At 45.8% G+C, this 22,624-nt stretch overlaps 1 protein-coding gene across 1 annotated transcript in view; it reads right to left on the bottom strand.

The window, feature by feature from the left end:
* Positions 1-22,624, bottom strand: part of OBSCN (obscurin, cytoskeletal calmodulin and titin-interacting RhoGEF) — a 223,829-nt gene that overhangs the window by 99,401 nt on the left and 101,804 nt on the right. Inside the window, exons 22-31 of the mRNA XM_019543669.1 lie at positions 20,582-20,686; positions 19,589-19,855; positions 18,978-19,247; positions 17,714-17,980; positions 15,279-15,545; positions 12,631-12,897; positions 10,718-10,987; positions 9,316-9,582; positions 7,910-8,176; positions 335-601 (exon numbers count right to left, since the gene is read on the bottom strand). Coding sequence (XP_019399214.1) covers positions 335-601; positions 7,910-8,176; positions 9,316-9,582; positions 10,718-10,987; positions 12,631-12,897; positions 15,279-15,545; positions 17,714-17,980; positions 18,978-19,247; positions 19,589-19,855; positions 20,582-20,686 — 2,514 coding nt within the window. The remainder of the gene's footprint in view (positions 1-334; positions 602-7,909; positions 8,177-9,315; positions 9,583-10,717; positions 10,988-12,630; positions 12,898-15,278; positions 15,546-17,713; positions 17,981-18,977; positions 19,248-19,588; positions 19,856-20,581; positions 20,687-22,624) is intronic.

Genomic DNA, 22,624 nt, shown 5'->3' on the forward strand with positions numbered 1-22,624 from the left:
TTCCCCTCCTCCCTTCCCCTTCCCTTCTCTTTCTACTTCAATTCTCTTCGCCCAACTAACCATCTCCCAGTCCCTAAAAAAAAAATCAGACAACTCACCTGAAGTTTTCCTCCATCCCACTGATCTGTGCTATAAATTATACCACATACCTCTCCCCTTCACCGGTGCTCTCTGTGCAGAATGTAATCTCCCTGATGCAGGGACAATCTGCCACCATGCTAGCACTAGGACAGCAAACTGAGGCCTGGGATCGATTGGTCCCTGGGCCCTTCTGTAGAAAACACAATTTACTCTCCCCCCCAGAAACTGGTTAAAACAAAAGCTTTGCCCCTACCACGGATTCGGACTTGAGCAGTCGTCTGCTGGTCTCCAGTATCGCAGGTGTACCTTCCCGCATCTTCAGACTTGGCATTGTGGATCACCAGCTCTGCCACCGAACCTTGTTGCTTCATCTCGTACTTGGCATTTGCCTGCAGGGCAGCTCCTGCCTTCTTCCACACCACCGGGGCATTGGGTACGGTGAGCTCGCAGCGCAGGGCCACAGTGCTCCCCTCTTCTGTTTCCGCGTTCTGCAGGTTTTGCTTAAAAAGGACGGGCAGGGCTAAAAGACAAAATGAGAGGTGAGGCGTGTGGCATGCTGTGCACCCCTCCACCACCATGCAACTATGCTGAGACACCGTCTTCCCCTCTCACTGCAAGTAAGAAAAGTGGCCGGTAGGTTTTACCCTACTGTTAGGGGAGTTTTGACTGTATTTGATGATGCATGTACAAATTGCTTTCCCTTAAAGAAGAGATAGAGACATCCTGCAGACCCAGAATGGCACTTTGCATATAAATTCAAGGTTTTGCTGCTACACATTATAATAAAAAAAAACGCTGTTCAATTATAGATGTCTCAAGCACTGAATAAAAATGTATGGCCTGCTCTGTCAGCTTTGCCTACCAGTTATTTTCACCTGAGCAGTGGTCTTCTCTTCTCCAGTGCTGCAGGTATAGGCTCCAGCATCTACAGATGTAGCATTGTGAATTTTTTTTCATAGATTTCATAGACATTTGGGCTGGAAGGGACCCCGCAGGATCATCGAGTCCATCCCCGAATAACGAGCTCCGCTACAGTACCATGCTGCTTTCATAGACTTTCATAGACTTTAGGGCTGGAAGGGACTTTGAAAGATCATCGAGTCCAGCCCCCCGCCCAAAGGGCAGAAAGTCAGCTGGGGTCATAGGATTTAACTCATACTTCTCACCGGCCTTTAAGACAACGTCTCCCTTGGTCCATGTCACCGAGGGGTCAGGCTGGCTAAGCCTGCAGGACAATCTGACCTGGCTACCTCCTGTAGTTTCCACACGCTGGGGCCCTTGACTGAAAAGAGCTGGCGATGCTAAAATGTTGAATTGCAAATCGTAAATGTTCGAGACAACAAGACTGCCCGGACATCATCTTTCCCATGTTAGCTTCATGCTGCATAAAACCTTTCAAGTCAGGTGTAGTGCCACAGGCTCAAAGGACGGGACGGCATGACTCAATCATCCAACCGGACTCTAACGAGCCGTCTCCTGCTTGGCACAGGTCAAAGTAAAAATAGACACCGTGCATTTTTTTTTTTTAGAGCACCTTCAATAATGATAATAATACAAGTGTCATTGAACTGCTTTGAATGTGTAAGTGCAAGTTTTCTGTCTTAAAAGCTCTGAAAGGCATGCGAGCGGGCAGATTTACAGGGATGCCAGTTTTACTTTACTGCCCTGTCGAAAGGCAATAAAAGGGGCTGTAGAAAGTCTGCAATGTAACGCAAAGCCTGTTTAAGGGCCCCCATCATAGAAGTGGTCTTCTTCAGCTCCCCTCCATGGCCCAGTGACAGGCGATAGCTGTATGCAGGTTGTTCCACGCAACGAGGCATTGGACCTATGGATCATGGGATGCATTTTGTACCGTTTTTGTCACAGTAGTTAGTGGCCCTTTCTCTGGTAGTACAATTGGCAGATGTCCGTCTGGAGGGTGAGAATTTGGCTAACGCTGCAGACAGGTGTTCAGAGCTAGGTCATTGCCATGAGAAACGGAGGGGTTGGAGGATGATCCAAGACGCAACAAGCAGGTGCGTTTGCTAATATCATTTATTAGACCAACCGTATTGCTGGAAGATGTTAGACAAACTTTTGGACACCAAGTACCCTTCCTTGGACAGAAGGGGGGAGAGAGAAAAAAATGGAGGAGGATTTGGAGGCGAGTAGCTGCACACGCGGAGAACACGAGGACAGGACAGACAACATGGTGCCATGACAAACAATAGCTGAAAGATGAGTTTCCCCTTCTCAAAAAAGCCAGAAGGCATCTTTTCATCAGACACAAAGGGATAACGGCATAGCAAACCCTGCAATACACACAGCGAGAGGAGAAAGATGAACACGTAGGATGGAGACGCCTAGTGAGGATTCCTACCCGGTCATGATGAGAGACGGACTCAAGGCGGGTTAGCGGGGAGTAGACGTCCTCCAAAGACGGTGAGTGTTTTCTGTGGAAGAGGAGACAGGAGGTAACTTCTGGCACGGAGGGGAGGGAGGACTTCTTTCAGATCCCGAACAGTAAGACATGTTGTCGCTTGCAGGTTTCTCCTTTCACCCAGGTGTTCACCGCTGTCTTCTAGGATGAGATTGGGAAAAAGCAGCCCATCTACTGGTGCATCTTGCTTGTGTCATTTGGCTGAAGAACTACAGGTCCTTTCCCTTCTTCCCTTTCTACCTCTGCCTTTCATGGGTCCTTGCCATGCTCTACCGCTTCCTCATTCTGCAACCTCAGGAGGAAGGGAAAGAGCACCAGCATTTCTTATAAAGTGACTCCACATCACACCTCTTCTGTATCTCTTGGTCTGCCATGGGCGGTCTGAATCCATTTGCAGAAATCAGTCCCTTCTTACTCCCCCATCCACACCTTTTCCTTGACAGGAGAAATGCCAAGCCAATGGTGGCTGCCATAAAGCAGAAGACATCCTGTTTTGCTTTTTTCCTCTCTCACTGCAGGGAAGACCCAGTTCCTACTGACATCAGCACTTGCCATTCAGTTATCCTTAATTGGGCCAAGTCCCACGCACTGCAGAAAGGCACAGTGAATGAACTCAGCAGGGGCAGCGACTGCTGCAAATCCCATCATCCTGGCTTTTTTAAAAAGAAATTTGTCTTCCTTCTCGGGGCAGAACTTCTAAATCGTGCTTCCCGCACATGTCCGACAGCCATGGCTGATCAGTGGGCACAGAGAGTCAGGCTACGATCAAAGGCACAAAAGTGGGAAGGGAATATTTTTTTAGCTTAGGGGAGAAAAAAAAAAGCCTGGCCACCCCTTCTGTGCAACCTTGACCATGCACAACAAGTGCTTTACTTGTTGCACTTTGTCACCTGTCTGCAGGTTGCCCGGTTCAGTTTGTAAGGACACTCCTCGCAATATCAGTGCGAAGGAGAGAATTAAAGTGTTTCTCTACATCAAATTGTTATTTGGACCTTTCTGTGTTAGGTGCCCCGGCAGCAGCCCAAACCACCGCTCCAAGCTTCCTTACCCTTGACAGCAATAACCGCACTGCCTTTACGGCCTCACATGTATGTCTGCCACCGTCTTTCTCTTCTACCTTCTGAATGACAAGCTTGGCTTCAAATCCAGCCTGGCTGATCTTAAACTTGGAGGAGTTCCTGAGGATCTTTCTATTTTTGTACCCTCTAACAGGGCTCTCCGATTTGGAGGTTTTGCATTGCAGAATTGCATCTTCTCCCTCCGCGACTTCCGTATCGGCGAGCTCCTTTGTGATGAGAGAGGGCTTCTTTAAAATCATATAAAATTGGCCTGAGATTTTCCAGAGGGAAGGGGAGCAGCACATGTCTTATGCAGTATTCCCACCAAATATATGATTCAGCGTTCAGCAATATCGGTGTCAGAAAGCAATAGTTTCAGGGGATGAGGCATAAAGCTTTCTAGACTGGCTGCTGCAAGACAAGGCTCCGACAATGCTGGGTGCAATCTTGCAAAATCTAAAGCCCACAGATCTTTGAAGAAGAATAAGAACCAAGGAGAGGTCATTTCTGATATCGAGGGTTTAATATTAGCTAAGCAGACGCATGAACTTCACTAGACATGGAAATTTCCCGCAATTCCCTTCAATATGAACATTATATTTTAGGAACCTTCTGGCTAAATCTTAAGCACCAGAGGAAAACCAATCCTGCCTGAAGACCATTGCAATACAAATTTATCCAAATTCTAACTCTTAACTTTTTAGCCCCTTTACTAAAAAGAGTGTGAAACAGGAAGTTTTTTTTGCCAGCATGACATCACAAGTTTGTGTCAGTGTGTGGCAGCTAAAAGCTGATTTATTTTTATTTGCATTTCTTTTTGTTTCCTGAGAAACTGCAGCCATTTCCAAACAAATTTTACAAAACTGGACAAAGTTTTACCTTGTCAAAGTTTCATGTGATTCTGAAAAAAATCATGTGGGTTTAATATGATGCAGCATAAAGCCAGCTGAGTAAAGATTTTTTTTAAATTAGTCCAGGAGGTATATGCTCTGGATCCTGAATGCATGACACTTAGGCAACGTGGTCCTTCTGACTCCTCTCTCCCATTTCTCAACACTAACTTTCATTCCTAAAGAAATTCCTTTCACTACAAACTCGGCAGATTAACATTTTTCTTCCTTACTTTAATTGCCCTGGAAAAACTGGACGGATTAAATGGCTGAAAGCATCTATGCTACGGCCCTACACATAATAAAAGAGGAATAAAAAGTACTTATTTATTGCACTGAACTGGTTTCCTAAGTGACTGGTCCTATCATTCTGCAATCCCAGTTCATAGAAAATTGACTGGATTTCCCAGGGACAGACTGCATTCTGCAATTTCCTATTTAAGTTACACCAAATAAACTGAAAAAGAAAGTCTGCCCTGATCAGACAGACATAAGCAGCTGTATCATGGATCCTAATGGACAAGCCGCATTACCATCCTTCTCCCTACATACCTAAACTAGCATCCGGTTCTTCCTTCTGCTCCATTTATCTTCTACTGCATAATGTTTTGTGTGCTCTAATTACCTTTAACAACAAAATTGGCCATTGTTTTCTTATCACCAGCTTCAAAGGTAATGACCCCTGAATCCTTCAGGGCCAGCCTTTTCAAGGTTAGCCAGTGATATCCACCAGGCTGAGACTGGGTTGCATTTAGTTCATTGCTATGGAGTGGGGTTTGCCCCAAAACCACTGCGCACCGCTATAGTCTACAGGAGAGATGCTGCATTCGAACGTGGCAGATTCTCCTTCTACCACACCGACATCTTCCAGGTCTTCTATTATTAGCACTTGCTGGCCTGCAAGGCACACAGACACATACATTGCTGGACTCCTTCATTTTCTAGGCACGTGCTCACATGCAGGCAAGAGGAATTTCCAATGGCGTGACCTCCAGCATGAACCCTTTTGAGAAAGAAATATCTCAGGACAGCAGACGTAAATGCAAATCCACTGTCGCTGGCCAAAGAATACGTCATCTTGAAGACAACAAATATTTACGGACAACACGCACCGAAACAGGATCAAGACAAACTCAAGGCACTTACACACATACAAGTGATTGGAAAAGACTATGGTACAATCTCCGGGTAAATGGTAACTCTGGCATTCATTTCCTCCTGCAAGAGAAGTTTACCAAAAGTAATAAAAACAGAATTTGCGATATAGCGCTCGGGAGAAGATTAGGCTTCCCAGATGCCCACAGGATATCACCGAGTGGATGTTTCTACAGCCTCCATCTCTACCTCTCATGTTTTGCTAGACTGGCAGCAGTTGTCTTGTGTGGGATCACTGGTCAACTTGTAACTGCTCTGAAAGCACCCAAAGGACACACACATGAATGAATGGGGATTTCATTTGGGAACTACAGGAATAAAAGGACAGACAAGAAGTAGGTCTGGAAATTAGTAGAAGAGCAAAACACAAAAGTGATATCTAGAGGCTAAACTATTCCAAACTACATTCAGGAAACATTACTGAACTGAAAAAAAGAGAGAAAACACTACCATAGTTTTCATGAACTGTACTCGTATGTTTTCAGACGCCTATTTGAGCAAAATAACCATGCATTTTCAAGTGCTAAAATCAAATATTTTCCAGGTCAGAAGAGTTGTCAGAAATCTTGCATGCCACAATAAGTAGTAGGCAATAAGTCGGTGTCAGAAACCTTGCACGCTACAATAACTCCCATATTGACTCTTCTTCAAGACCCTGGATTCCCCGTGCTCCCAGGCAATTTGTTGCTTCGGGATAATTCATGGATTACCCACTGTACTGTTTAAGTAGGCCAAACTGGGAAGTGGTGGGCAGCACAGGAATGAAGATCTTGCCCCTGCACATGTACTGCTCTTACGGGATACCCCCGTTCAGCCTCACTTCTATTAAGTAAACCATTCCTCTCTTTTCTCCGCTGTCATCAATTCCTTATTAAGGAGAGTTTCTCTGTCATGATGCCTCATTAGGGGCATGAGGAACTCTATGTACCATCTCTCCTGCATTTCTACCTCTAACCCAGCTGTTTTGCCTTGGCCACCTCTCCCCCTGATGATGCCCTACCACAATCTCTCTGCATGTCGTACCAAATGGGTACTGCCTAGATCTGGGGTCCCCAAGCTAGGACCAAAGGCTGTAAGTGGTCCACACAGCCATCTGATGCTGCCCAAAGCTGCAGAAAATGTGGTTTTCCACAGATACATGTTTCTTCTTCTTCTTTTTAATTTTTTTTAATGAAATGCAACATTCAGAAATATATATGGTATATATCCATTGTGTATGAACTATGTACATGCCTGTCACAAACAGAAGATAATAAAGGGGAAAAGGGAAAAAAAAGGAGAAGGGAAGAGAGACAGAAGAAGAAAAACAGAATTGGGAGGACTAATATTTTATTACCAAAATATTGTAAGAACTCCTCCCAAACTACACTAACCTTTGCAGAGCAGTTAAGTTGGCTTAGCCTGCCTCTCTCCACAGATCCCAGCTGTGCCATCTCATCATGTCACATTTAGACCCTTGGCGATATCCCACTCTTCCATCACAGTAATATCACCCTACATCTCACTAATAAGTCTCGCTGCAAGAATGCAATCATTTAGTTTGAAGTCCTTAGGAATATGCCCAGCTGAAACTCCACCTCAGCATGGAGGTGTATGTCTCTTCAAGGAAGACTAAGGGAGCAAAAGAAGATGCGGCTCACGCAGAATTACTTGCTCAGCATTATTGTATGAGGGTCAGTAAAGCTTGGGGATGTCTGACTTGGATTACATTTTTCCTTCCTTTTTTGTGTCCTTGTGACAAGGTATTTAGCAAAATTTCCATCCTGGCCATGTGCCTCTGGGCCAAATGGGAGCAAGTAGCCATGAGCTTGCACTCTCTGCCCAGTCAGGGCCGGGTGTGGGTGAGCTGGGCTCTTCATGTGGGGGCTGCAACGCAATGGGCTAGAATAGGGGTGGAGCCGTGAGCCAGTGCAAGGTCCCCAGCCCAGCCGGCCTCTCTCTCCACCCTGTCACTACCAGGTGCTGAGCCAGGCACACACACATAGACACACCCCAACCCCACAGCTCCCAAGTTCCTGCTACTCCAGGACCTTGGCTTAATATTTTCTCCAACAGCCGGGACACTTAGCCAGACTATAACATCTGGGACTGTCCCAGCCAATCCAGGACATATGGTCGCTCTACGTATTCGGACCCTCAATGAAAAGTCAGGCACCCAGAACCAACTTGAAGCACCCAAAACCTCCGGTCATGTCAGAAAAGGCAGTCCTCTGTGCTGTGATCCAAGTGCGCCCATTTCAGTGACGAGTAAACTGAGCTCAACGTTACGCACCTCCTGCCTTGTTGCAGGCTCCTGCCACACTTACCTTGCACGGCCAGCTTGGCTCTGGACTGGACGTCGCCGATGTCGCAGGTGTAGGTGTCGCTGTCGCTTTTCTCGAGGTTGTTCACGGTGAGCTGGAGGAGCTCCTCTTTCTGGCTGATCTCGTATTTTTTGCTGGCCTTGAGCTCTGCCGTCCCTTTTCTCCAGGTCACCGTGGGGGCGGTTTTCTTCGTCTGGCACATGAAAACAGCTACGCCTTTTTCTTCGGCTCGCAGGTCTGAAAGCTCCGCGACAAAAAAGTTGGGTTTATCTGGGGAGAATGACAAAACAATAGAAAAATTCAGCAGGACCTGAGGAAGCAGGAGGAAGGCCCGTCATGAGGAAAGAGGGAAATCCTGGGATCTAGTCCCAGCTGAGGGACTATTCATGCCTTTTTTGCATTGGATACGGAGTTCACAAACAATGAGGGAGAGTGCTTCAAAGCAGGCCATTTGATGAAAATGGTCAAGATGAGCTGCGAGAAAAATCTGATGGATAGGATCAGTTACGGCAGGAAGCAGAGAAGATCTGGAGCATGAAAGGTTCGGGATCACACCCACGGTTTCTTGCTCTCGGGGCCCTCAGAAAGCAGGGTACGGGGAATCACCCCCAAACCGCATGCACCAGAAACTGGCTCTGTAAAAATGCAGGTCCTCTAGAAACCAGGGCTGACGGCACCTTTACAATCACCGAAGGGGCTGTTAATCATCTAAAACTCACAGATGACTTGGCTTTAAGTTAGACCCACAATAACAACTGTGTTCCCTGGGACATCCTGGGTAACTACTACTACTAATGGCTCTTCCTTGTGGGGAAAGGTACATCCATGACCTCCTATTTTGTCCGCCACAGACCCTTTAGTTCAAGAGACATCCTTTATGAGATATCTGCCCACCACCCAACACAACAGGATCCAACCAGGTTGGGGCTTTGGTGCTATGGCAATATGAATATTGCATTATAACCATAAAAATAAAGGTGGACAAATGTATTTGTTTCACTCAAGGGACAGGGCCAATGCGATTAGGTTTTTTTCCGTTTGATCATATTGAGACAATTGATGCTAAGGAGATGCTGCACTCCTGACGTCCGCAAGAGAGCCAGGGTACCCACGGGGATAGAGTCGGTGTTCCCAAATGTGTTGCAAGCACTGCCTGCTCTTTGGAGCATGTGTGAATGCTTTTCATTTTTCCATTTTTGAGTTTCACTGGCTACATTTTTAGCATTTGCATTGCTCATCAGTCATGCCACCTTCAAATGCAAACCCTTCTTTCTCAGAAATCACCATTTCATTCTAATGCAATGAAAGTTTTTTTATCATTACAAATTATAAAAAATAAAAAGCCATTTCTCAGAAAACCAAAGGAATGAAAAAGTTCAAAAACACTGACTTTTTGTGCTTCTACTGACCTTCCACCATGAGCAGCGCTTTCGTTTTAGAGTCCTCCATCTCGCACGAGTACTCCCCCGCGTCCTTCATGGTGACATCGTGGATGATCAGTATGGACCGTGCCCCATCCTGATGCAGGTCGTATTTCTGGCTTTTCCGGATAGCTTTGCCATCCTTGAACCACTTCATATTTCCATTGGGTTTGGAAAATTCACAACTCAGGCTGACATCTTGGCCCATAGATGATTTCTTATCCTCCAGCTCCTTTAAAATCTCAGGTGTTTTTTCTGAGTGGGGGGAACAGTTATAGTTAAAAATCTGTGAATAGAATCATTTTAATTTCTTCGGAGGGGAGAGGCTTCCAAAACCTCTAATATCCATGTCACCTAATTATAGATTTCATAGACATTCGGGCTGGAAGTGTCCTCGGAAGATCATCGAGTCCAGCCCCCCGCCCCAGGGGCAGGAAGTCAGCAGGGTTCAAAGGATCCCAGCAAGGCAAGTGTCCAAATTATTAATTAATAACAATCACAATCACTGGTGATTATATAATATAATTACAATCACTTAATAGGTTGCAGATTTACTTTCAACTGCAAGGATCTGGGAGGAGGGGGGTTAGCAAGTGTTCATGTTCAGTGAGCATTAACTACCTGCGAGCTAGTAGTAAACTGAAAATTAGGAGTTGTCACTAAAGAACGTATTAGGTGGCCACAGCTTTGCAGCCACAATTAATTCCAGATGCTGATATTCATAGGATCACAGATGATGAGGGTGTGAAGGGACCTCAGGAGGTCACATCTAGTCCAACCCCCTGCTGCAAGCACGACGAGCCCCAACTACATCATCCCAGCCAAGGCTTTGTCTAGCTGGGTCTTAAACACCTCCAAGGATGGAGAGTCCACAGCCTGATCCAATAGCCTGTCCCAGTGTTTTACTACCCTCCTAGTGAGTAAGTTTTTCCTAATATCCAACCTCAACTTCCCTTGCTGCAGCTTGAGCCCATTGCTCCTTGTCCTGTCGTCTGCCCCACTGCGAACAGCCCAGCTCCATCTTTGCAGCCCCCCGGCAGGGAGGTGAAGGCTGCTATCAATCCCCCCTCTTCTGCAGGCTACATAAGGTTGGATCCTTCAGCCTCTCCTCCTAAATAGGATTTGCACCTGTAATTATTTGTATTTATGAGTCCAGGCCGATAATGAACAGAGATGGGCTTACTTTAAGCGTGCTCTAGCAACTGTTTGTTGACCGTCGTAGATAAGTATAAACTGTTCAAATATTTCCCTTCCCTACCCCCCCCAGCCTTTCTTCCTGTCAAAATGAAAGGGGCAGTGCAGTGAGATCAGGATCCTGTCCTAAAATTTTACTGAGGCACCTTATGCTAAAAAAAAAAATCCAGTCCTAAAACCTCTCCGTACTCCTTACCTTTCACAATCAGCAAGGCCTTGGAGATTAAGTTACGAGCCGTGAAGACCACTTCTCCAGCATCAGCTGCAGCCACTTTTTTGATGTTGAGGTTGTATTTCCGACCCTTGCTAGGGGTCCTAAACCTTCCCCCACTTTCTACTTTAGTCCCATTCAACGTCCACTGGAATTCACCAACACTTTCATGGGACAAAATGCACTCAAAACTACACTCCTCTCCTTCTAGGACTTCGGTGTTCTTCAGGCGTTTAGTGATACCGATATTCAGCTCTGAAAGACAAACCGATGGTTGCTACAATGACTTAAGAGGAGGGAAACATGGCGTTGTTCATCACCGAGAGCCCTGACTATACAGAAGGGCTTTTCAAATTGCTGTAAAGGGTTTTATTGCATGCTAGGTGGTCAGGCTTTTATGTTTGAGGATTGGGAGATTATATGAACCAGAAAAGCACTGAATTCTTCACTTGTCTAGTTGCCATTGATAACAAGATACCCCTTATATGCTAAGTGTGGCACCTTCCTCCATGTAGCTGTGGAAAAAGGGACTTGGACTCCTGCATTACATCGAGCCTGCTCGTGGAGTGGAGTCAGCGCTGCCGGCAGCCGGAGAGGAAGACAGCTCTCAGTCAGGGGAAGCCTTCTGGCTAGTTAAAAGTTTCCTCTCATACTGACTCTGCAAATTGGGACTTTATGGGTTGCTTTCCACTTTGTGACTTGCGGTCCTCCCGTTTATGATGGAGATGGATTTAGATTCATCCTATTAGGTTTAGGAACCGAAAAACTCCGGCAGCTCCTTCTTTCTAACAGCAGTTACAAGGGCCAAAGGCCAGATTGCATGACTGCTTTTGGTTTCCCTGCTGGAGTCTAGGAGCCAGTTTCTATTGCTTCTGTCTGGTGCAGATGTAGACTTGGGTGCCTATGTGCGATTCAATCCCCCCCGCTTGAGCCCTTGAAGAACTACTAATACAGGATGTAGGCAGGCCCTCTTGTTCCTTGCTAGGTTTTGTGACCTAGTCTTAAGGGTCAGATGATGGCCTGTTGCAAAAGGAGATGTTTTAACGGCTTTCCAGGGACTTCAGCAGGGTAGAAAATAATCACACTTAGGTGCCTATGTCTACTGTGATGCCCCAAAAGTGCAGCAGAACCTGGCCCCACATGAAAAACTGAACCATGTGAAACTTCATATTTTCTTCTTTAAATAACTCCATATCCCTGACCTTTTACACCACAGATTTCATAGATGTTAGAGCTGGAAGGGACCTCATGAGATCATCAGGTCCAGCCCCCGGCCCAAAGGGCAGGAAGTCAGCTGGGGTCACCCCAGCAAGATCAGCATCCAGGCATTTCTTAAAGGTATCCAAAGTAGGTGCTTGCACCACTGGATTCAAGACCTCTTCGTAACTTTTTTTAGTAAAAAAGTTATTCGTTATGTTCGCTTTGTATTTTTATTAAATACAGAGGGTTTGGAAGGACTTGATCCATAGCTGAGTCCACTTATTAGCTAACCTTTGCATTTGTATACATCAGTTTGCATCTCTGCTACATATGCACCCTCATAAACTAATGCCGAATACTTAAGGAAAGCCTTGCTTGATTTACACAATGTCCAGTGCATTTTATGGACACAATTAAGGGTCCTGATAAGTCCCTACACTGGCTACCTTTAAATTACCATGAGTTGCCAACAATTTCAGTACACGGCAAGCTTTCAGAGACCACAGTCTTGTCTTAGAATACAGAATAAGTCTGTTCAGCTCCCACTATGCCATCTAGTAATGATTGATATATATTCATTTTATAATTGAGAACACCGAGCTGCACAAAAGATGACCTGTGACTCGAGGAATAATTGCATGCAACATCCAGCTATTGTCCCACCTCGGAAGAACAACGCCGTCTTTAGTGACACCTACCCTGAACGCTGACTTTTGACTTGGCAACATCGGTACCAATATCGCACGTGTATATACCAGCATCGTCTTTGGTCACATCACGGATAACAAGGCACAGGTTCCTCCCAGCTTGCACTGGCTCATACTTGTCACCACGGCTGATCTCCACATTGTCCTTCTTCCAGATAGGTTTGACCTTTAGTTTGGAGACCTCGCATTCCAGTTTGAGTACACCACACTCCTCAACAACAGCATCGTCCAAGGATTTCATGAAGACGGCTGGCTTCTCTGAGGGACGTTAAAGACAAATTCAGAGTGAGTACCCTTCCATGGGGCTGCATAAAACAAAACCTCATCAACATTATCAAGAGGCAAAAGTTGAAATGTTTTGGACATGGGTTTGGAAAAGAAGGAGACTGCCTGTCTTTCAAGGCTGTGGGAAAGGAATGAGGAGGATGAGGGAAAGACTGAGAAACGACGCAGAAGAGTAGATGAAGCCACTAATGCACTGGGCAACAAGATTTGGAGTGAACAGACAAATGTGGAGCCGCCTGGTTTTAGCATCAACCCAAAAACTGAAGACATGTGAGGATGAACTTTCTGCAGGTTGCAGCTGTTGAAAGAGGGTTTGCTTGAGCCATCATCATGCTTGCTGAAGCCAGGAGGATGCAAATATGCAGCCTAAGGCCCTCCCATACTTTGTCATGGGAATTTATTTTGGAGGGAAAGAAACAAACACACGTAACGGCTCCTTGGTGGAAGGACAGAGGAAGTGAGAGGGGCAGTTCTGCACCTCCATGCGTAGGAGTTACCTGCCGCGCATCTTAGCACCCTGTCTCAGGCATGCAGCTTTGCGGCTACTCCGTCTCGTTTGGTCTGCGCAGCTGTCTAGCACTAGGTCTTGAACTGCATGACGGCTCCCCAGTGCATCTGTTATGGCCCATGGCCCTTTAGAAGTGGGAGCTACCGCCACAGAGCACATGACTCTAGCATCCTACTCAAGGCCAGATATAAGGCTGCTTGCATCTCTGGCAGGGATAGCCAAGAGAAGAGGTCTTGGTTCATCAAGATGGCTAAAGCAGTTGAAAGGTGCATGCTCTCCTCCCAGCTGTCTGAAGTTAGAGAGGGATCAGGTGATGCAGAGGGCTCAGGTATTGAGCATATAGCCAGCTTTGGAGAACAGCTGTGAACAGACTTGTGTCTGGGGTTTTATTTTACTTCCTCCACACGATGCATCTGTACAACAGCCTATGCTGCCATTTTGTAAGGCAGGACGAGTGCAGCGGGTTAGCCGGATCCTGTACTCCCTTCCATGGATATATTGGTATTACTCCTGCTCTTACCCTCACTGTCACTGTTTCCCTTCATCCGATTTTTGCAGTCCTTTAGTTATCTGATATGTGTATGTTGGGAACAAGAACAATTTCAGACAGGCTCAGAGGGGAAAGAGGAATTCAAATCTCAGACTGGGAATAAATTCCTCTGAGCATGAGCACACAATGCAGAGTAAAGTGACTTGGTCACAGAAGTGGAGCAGATGCACGATGCACAGTCTTATATCAGTGTCAGCTCCTCCACCCTGCAGTGTAGCTACACGTCAGTCAGTGGGGTGCAACTGTACTCCCACAGACGCATTGAACCGTAGGGCTGGAAGGGGTCTCCAGAGGTCATCAAGTCCCACTAGGCTTCCAGCCATTGCTTTTCACAGCCCAGACACTGCGACATCCAAACTGGCCCTGAGCAGAGCTTATCCAACCTCTTCTTGAAAGCCTCCAACAGGAGAGTCCATGTTAAATGAGGCCATTGCACGGGTCACGCATCCGCTCTCCTACACAACTGCATCCCAGGGTAGCCATCTGCTGAGTGCAGACAAGCTGCTCTATCACTTTGAGGCCAAGCACTGTAATTAAACCTACTGTGAGCAGCCAACTTGGGACAACTGCCCTTTTTTAGAAATGTATTGCCTAGTAAAATCCAGTGCAAGTTGCTCCATAGTAACTGAGCTCCATCCTCAGCCCTTAAGGGCAGGAGCCAAGAGTATTTCAGAAGGATATCCAGAGTATTTCAGAGAGATAGAGGGTCGGACCTGATCATCTGTTTAGGTCCCTTCCAACCCTAAGTACTATGATACTATGATTTCTGTTCCCAAAGTCCTTCAATTTTTCATTGTTTTTAAGGGATGTTGAAGAACAATGGCATAATATGCCCTAGGTATTGAATTAGTCAGGCTCCTGACCATATTTATAGCAAGTTAGTATAATGATTATTAGTAAAATAGATTTATTATAAGATAGGAGCAGCTGTTGTTTTCTTTCAAGTACCCCGGGGTTCAGCTAACCAGAGTTTAATGATGAAGCTGCTATAACGATGGATACAATTTTGAAGTATGCTAACATGGAGGGGAGGAAAGAATTTTTTTAAGTAGGCTACATAATAATAATGCGAAATATTAGGAGGGCACCGAACAAGGGAAAAATCTGGCAGGATATCCAAACAAACAGACCAAATTTATGGCAGTGATAAAGCCCTCCTTTCTGAATGATGCAGACTTTGAGTAGACAAGATTTATATGCTGCACTGGAAGGATGGGGGCAGGGAGAGGGAATAGCTCTTCTCTATCTCCTATATATGCTCCTAAATGATTTTGCAGGGTTGTGGCCATGACGCACCTATCACCTTCAGCTGAGCGCTCTCCGAGATCTTCTCAGATTTGATGGTCACTGTTCCCGTGTCCTCCGGTTTCACCTGCTTCATCGTCAGCATGTGGCACCTTCCGATCTGCTTGATTTCATTGTAATTGTTGCTGTAGAGGAGGCTATCATTGAGGAACCATTCCACGTCCTCATCGTCATGAGACAGCTCGCAGGAGAAGTTAACGCAGTCCTCCTCCTCCACCTCCACGTCCTGCAGGTGTTGAATTATTTCCACCATCCGAGCTATAGGAAGCAAAAGGCACGTGCTCGTCGTCATCGCGAACCATTCACAGATTGCACGGAGATCAAGTTGTACATTAAACCCGGCGTGTCAAACTTACAGCCGACCAGCTGGATCCGCCCTCTGGCCTGCTGGGCTACTGGTAGGCCAGGGAATTCGTGCATGTGGCTGGCGATGAACGAGAGCTGCAGCACAGTCTGCGGCCCCAGTAGCTATAGCATGAACAAGGGCTGTGCACCCCACCCCTGCTCACCCCGCGGCTGCCCGACCCCCCCACCCCGATGCTGCTTGCTCCAGGGCCGCTGCGGCGGCTGTGCTAGTCACAACCACTGCTGCCTCTGTCACCACTACAGTCTGCAAAGAGCCAAACTGACTGGATCCGTCCTGGGGCTCCAATTTAAGTTGATACCCCTGGGTTAGACCTTCATTAGATAAAAAGACAGAAATAGCCATAAGAGCAGGGCCCAAATTCCCCTCTGACCAGCTGAGCAGCACCACGGCTGCATCAGAGAGTCAGGATCCCTCTCGCTCACTCTCCCCCAAGCCCCATGACTCTTGCATTACTTTTGACCCAGCAGCCTGGCTTCAAGAGGAGCAGTCGGGTTATTCCCTAGACTGATGATGAGGGCAGTCTTTCAGGAGGTGGGAGATGAGCATTTCAACCCCTCAGGCAGAAGAGGACCTAGAAGCCACGTCTCCCATTATGGGGGAAATGCTCTAACAGGGAGGCTGCAGTGGAAAAGGGAAGCAGCTCCATGCCACTTAGGAAGGTGGGTGCTCTGGACCCTAAATTAGCAATAGTGACTAGGACACACAATCTAATTCAGGGAATTAATCCCCATGGGAGGGCTGGGCTTTGTGCTTAGCATTTGCTAGTAGCTGGTTCTAGGCAGTTCCCCACCCCGTGCCAAGGTGCTCCGAATTACCCTCAGAGTTGCCTATTCTCCCAATCAGCCATATTAAGATCCTAGGCTCCTTCTTTTTGGATCACCCTCCCCACCTCAGGCAAGGTGCCTGAGTTTTAAGCATGCTGAAATGTAAATTGGAGGCACCTATGAGGTCAATCTGAATCTGACCCAAAGTGACTTGGACAAGGTCACAGAGGAAGTTTGTGGCATATAGATGGGAACTGAACCCCTTTGATCTGGAGTCACACGCCAGTGGCATAACCATAAAACCATCTTCCTTGAGGCCAGAATAGTTCTGTGAAGTTGAGGGTATGGCACATTTTACTCTTCAATTGTCAGCATGAATCCAGTCCAAGGCAGCAACATCCCCGTGTTATAAAAGGCTGCTCAATGACGTATTTAAAATCAGCCCAGGGCCTATATTATTTGATCTGGAGACTAAGGGCCAGATGTGATAATAGAGTTCATTTACAAAAAAGGTTTGTTATAAAGAAGATGGCAATCAGGTGCCAAAGAAGACAGGACAAGAAGTGATGGCTTTAAATAACATCAAGGGGGGATTAGATTGGATATTAGAAAGAGTTTTTCAACTCTGAGGGTAGTTCAGCACTAGGACAAATGACTTAGAGACTGGAAGCTCTGTCATTGAACATTTTTAAGCATGGGTTAAGCAAACTCTTGTCTAGGATTATTTGGACAGGGATGTCCCTGGATTGAGTTACAAACTAGAGGACAATGAAATACTTTACTCGGCATCCTCCAGATGGAGGAGGATGGTTGATACAGGATAGCAAAAGCACAAATAATGGACATATGAAAAATATAAACAGATGCTGCCATGTTTTACAGGGATCAGATCCAGGCAGCACCAAGAAGCAGAGCCTGTAGTGCTTTAACTACATTAAAATATTGTTAGTTATGTGCACCTGACTGGTCTAGTTTTAAGGGGTGAACCACTGAAAAGTGTCAGGATACACTGCCATAACCCAGGCTATCGTACTAGCACTGCACCTACATGTGATATATTTGTTGTATGGCTGAGAACAAGGTTTTCATTGCCTGGACTGCTAGTACAGCTCCTACCACAAGCATTATCTTCCACTTACAAAATAGCACTTTGCCCAAATGATATTGAACTTGTTAAGGAAAACTGGTAGAAACTAAGGATGTCTCTGCAAAGCCTAAGGGACATATCAAGCCACCAAGATACCTTGTGGGCCAATAAGAAAATACCCCACCTCCCACCCCGCTGTGAGTCATACCTTCCACGGTCAGCGTGGCTTCGGTCACTGCGTTTCCAGGTCTGCACGTGTAGACGCCGGCATCTTCAGGCCTCACCTTGACAATTTTGAGTTCTGCCGAGTGCTTTTCCCGGGTGATCTTGTGCTTGTCAGAGGGTTCAATGGGGATGTAATCCTTTAACCACTCTACTACCTTTGGAGAAGGCTTGAAGTCACAGGACAGGATGACAGAACGGCGCTCCAGGACGGTCTTGTCTTCCAGCTTCCGGGTGATCTGCACGTTGAGTTCTGCAAAAGAGGGTTGCAAAAGCGGAACGGGTAAGTGAAGCCTGAAGAAGAGACATGTTTCCATCTGGTAATATAAAAGAGACCTCATTGCAGTTAATAGATTTTGGATGAACTCTTTGGACTTCAAGACTTCCTACTGAAACCTTTCGATTCAAGAAATGGGGCTGGGAACCTACAAGAACAAGCACTCCTGGGACATTTCAGCTGTTTTCTGTGTCCTATAATGACTAAAATAAGTAATCTGGAGCAGCCTCCACTTTAGTGCATCTGTTTTTCTGACCCAGAATAAAAGCAGGAAATGGAGATGTGCACAAAAAGTGTGACAGCTGACCCTGAGATACAATTACAGGGAACACTGCACATTGCTGACCTCCCTTCTTTTATTTCTTCGTGCATTTAAATTGGGAATTATTTCTTAACTTCACATATGAATATTTTTTTTTAAGTTCAAACTCAGGGATGAGCTCAGTTTCCCATTATCTGAATCACCTTATATACTGCAAATACATGGGATCTAACTGCAATTGTACTAGCATTAGAGTCATGGATTTTTAAAGCCAGAAACACTGATGTAATCATTTAATCTGACCTCCTGCCAAACACAAGCCACATATCTCTGCTCTGCCACTCTTGTATTCAGTCCAGTAATTGTGGCTGAACTAACACACCATTTTGAGACTTGCTGGAGTGTTGTAGCTGTGTTGGTCAAGGATATGTCAAGAGGCAAGGGGTTTTATTTTATATCTTTTATTGAGGACGAGCTGCTGGACAAGCTTTTGGGCAGCTGGTCAAGTGACCTGGTCAGTAAAAGATATCGCAGAAAGGCCCTTCCTGTTTTAAATGGGTAGTTAAAATGGCAGGTTAAGGGGTCCAACTGATGGAAACCGTGCATACGCACAGCTGCAAGCTAAGCTGAACATCTATTTTTCAGTAGAACGAGAAAAGGTTGCAAATCCATCTATGGCGTGATTCAATTAATTCTTGACCGCAAGCCCACCTCTGACAAGCAGGTTAGCCGTGGATTTTGATTTGCCGACTGCAAACTGTACGGTGCCCGTCATGTTGGCATTGGTCTTCCACAGAATCAGCCGATGGATGGTGCCTTCTTGCTCAATGGTGATGTCTCTGCCAGCCTGCAAGACTTGCTTATCCAGCAACCATTTGGCAGATTTCACAGATGGGATGGAGATCTCACACTCAAACCTGGCTTCCCAAGGCTCTGTCACATCCACATCAGTCAGCTCCCTTACAATATTGATGGATTGCTCTGGTGTGAGGGACGAAAAGCAAGAAAAGGAACATATTAGAGCATGGATTTAGGAAATGACTGTTTCGTGGTCATCATTCTCATTAGTGTCTACTGCCCTGAGATATCCATACATGTAAGACTATTAGTGCCGTAAGCTTTAAACCATCCTATGGAGAGATGTAAACGTTGTTCTTTTTTTCTGTATAGGAAACCACGTTACTAGGAATGATCGAACTGGGAATCTATGACAAAGCCCAGAAATGAAAGCCAGGTTGCAGTCCTAGTCCCTTCATGGCATATTCAGATGTCAGGACCTATCTACATGCCTTCAATAAGCACTTGAAAAAATGGCCAGGTACCTTCCACATAAAAATAAGCGCTGCTTTTGTCATCGATGGCATCGCATGTGTAAACATCCTCATCTTCAAAGGTCGCATCGTTTATGATGAGCGTCCTGTACACGCCGTCACTCACAAACTCAAATTTACGGCCAGGGCAGATCTCGATGTCATTTTTATACCACCTAACATAGGCAGTGGGGCTAGACACTTGGCACTCCAGGTAACCCCGGTGTTTCTCCAAAGCAATCTTATTCCGCAACGGCTTCAGGATTTTTATAGGCAGTGCTAAGGAAAGGGAACAGAAAACAGTTGGTGGGATTGCAACTGGACGGTGCCGGATACAAATCACTAGTGACGTGTTCTTTATCATTACTGATTAACTTGGATTGTGATTGGGACTCTTTTGAGCTATACGATACAATAACACACAATGAGAAAAAGGATGGGGAAAGAGAGTATTATTATCCCCATTTTACAAAGTGATTCAAGCAACTTGCCCAAGATAACATGGGGATTTTGAACTGAACCCAAATGGCCTGGGTCCTAGGTTCATGTACTACCTGTCTGACCACCCTTTCTTTTCCTTTGTAACTTGCTATTTAAATTAGACACAAAATACTCTATGCTCAAACGCATGGCAGTGAGAGACGGTGCTAATCAGGCAAATGTGAAACTATAGCATGGAAATACCTTCTCAAAAGAAAAGATTTGTCTTTTCAAAATGTAAGGATGGTTCTTTTGCCAGAAAAAGAAAAGAAAAGGAAAGGAAGAAATGCCCATGCTGCAAAGAACTTGTACATTATTTAGTAAAGGAGACTACCTAGCAAAGAGCTTGATATTTTGCAAGAGGAAAAGCAGACAAGGGGTTACATTTTTTTCCCGCTCTCTTTTTAATGGAGCCAGGCTAGGATTTCGGAAGGCATTCACTCTTGTCCTACTGGCATCAATGGGAGTTAGTTAATTCGCAACAAACAGCTGTTTAAGCCATGCTCTCATTTCTGGTGTAATTACCATTAACTCTGAGGTGTGCTCGAGATTCTGCGTTTTCTGCTACAAATTTGATCAATCCAGCATCTTCCATATGGCAAAGCGAGTAAATCAATGAATGGGTCCTTCCTGTGAATAAATGCACAACCACACATGACCCACAATGAGAAGACAGTTTTCTTTTGACACTGAAAGTTGCTGATCTAAGCAATGTTAGCTACAATGAACTGGTGCCCACTTCCGACAACGGAGAACCTGATCCCACCTCATAATAAGCACACTTTTATCTACTAAATAGGAAAGTAAACTTGACTCCTGCCAGAACAAGTGGCTTCCCAGTTCTGAATAACCATCTGGAAAATAGTTGAGTTAGAAAGCGATGTACATACAGGGCACATCTATACATATGCTTTACTGCACAGTAGACTAAATTGCTACATAGTAAAGCATCACTGTTTAAACGTGTGTGGCAATTAGGTTAGTGTGGACTAATTTACTGCACCATTGGATAGTCCTATCAGACACAAGTACTATCTGACAGCAAAGTAAATTACTGCACTTAAATGCATGTGTAGACAATGACATCTGGATCAGTTTACTCTGGCTCAAATTGCACTGGAGTTTATTCAGTAGGGCTGTGCAAAGCTTCAGTCCCTGATTTGATTTGGTGGAGATTTGGCCCGATTCAGTGGCCGAGTCTCCGAATGTGTATCGAATCAGGAGAGATTCGGAAAGATTCATCGATTCGGATATAGACACAGCTTTAAATGTTTTTTCTGCATACCTCTAGGAGTGCGAAGGGTTTCCCAGAGCGCTCAGCAGCAGACCCAGAAGTGGGCCAGAAGCACTCCCAGTCCACTTCCAGGTCCACTGGAGAGCATGCGTGGGCAGCCTCCCAGCTTGGTGACTGGTGCTTCCTGGATCTAGGAGGACATCTGGGGTACCCCTGTGGCCGATCGCCAAGCCAGGGGGTGCATAGGGCCTGCCCCCCGCCGTGTGTTTGGTGGCGGACCTGGAAGTGGACCAGAAGTACATCCAGTCCACTTCTGGGTTTGCCGCCAAGCATGTGGGAAGCCCTGCCACACTCCTGTGGGATGCTCCATCAGCCCCAGCATCGCAGTGTTCACGAGCCGTGCCTGGTACCTCAAGGTAAGTAGAAAAAACATTTAAAGCTGTGCATATAGCCGAATCGCTGATTCTCCAAATCAGCATTGAATCTTCAGATTCAGATTTGGCCAAATCGAATCGGGGACAGTGATCCAAATCAACTAATCGAATCACTGTCCCTGATTCAGGACGAATCCAAATCTGAGTCAAATACGGCCGGTTTCACACACCCCAATTATTCAGTCATTTTACTTGCCCATGCAGACCTGTTCACATGTATTTAAATATCCATCCAGTTCCCTGTGTCTTAGATAAAATGCACCACAATCATATTGCTTAAAACTGGTGGTCCCTAAACTCACATCAATGTTCTCCCATCCCTCTCATTTGCATACACGCACATTTTCATCCCAAGTCGCTCGAGAAGCTAGGAGCCCCTTTTGCGTGATGACAGGAGAAGAATGGAGATGGCTGTTTCCAGAGTCCAGTGTAGGTAAGTGTTTGCTTCCCCTCCCTAGGACCTGAGTGTGTTGTCTGATCAGGAATGAGTGAACTGTTCTGATACCCTCCATCGTGGAAGTTAACCATGCAGCCATTACACTACAGTCCCGGTCCCACTTGGTTGATACTTGTTTGAGAACCATAAAACGTTTGTCACAAGCAGAAAGTCCTTGACCAAAGAGTAGGACTCAGTTCTTTGTTCTCAAAGCCATTGCCATCTGTCCTTTCCCTTTTCTCTGCCATATATCCCACAAGCATGTACCCACATGTCCTATGTCGACCCATGTCCTGTATGTGAACCTCAAACCATGTTACCACATGTTTACACCTTACCGTCTTGACGCATCTTGATGTAGTCACTGGCCTTCTGTTTGACATCATTATTGTACCACTGGATTTGAACCTCATCATGCGAGATCTCACAGACAAAAGTTGCACTTTCCTTTTCACTCACTTCCA

The sequence above is a fragment of the Crocodylus porosus genome, unplaced genomic scaffold (assembly GCF_001723895.1).
Source record: "Crocodylus porosus isolate Cpor-Errol unplaced genomic scaffold, CroPor_comp1, whole genome shotgun sequence".
In the NCBI taxonomy this organism is placed as follows: Eukaryota; Metazoa; Chordata; order Crocodylia; family Crocodylidae; genus Crocodylus; species Crocodylus porosus.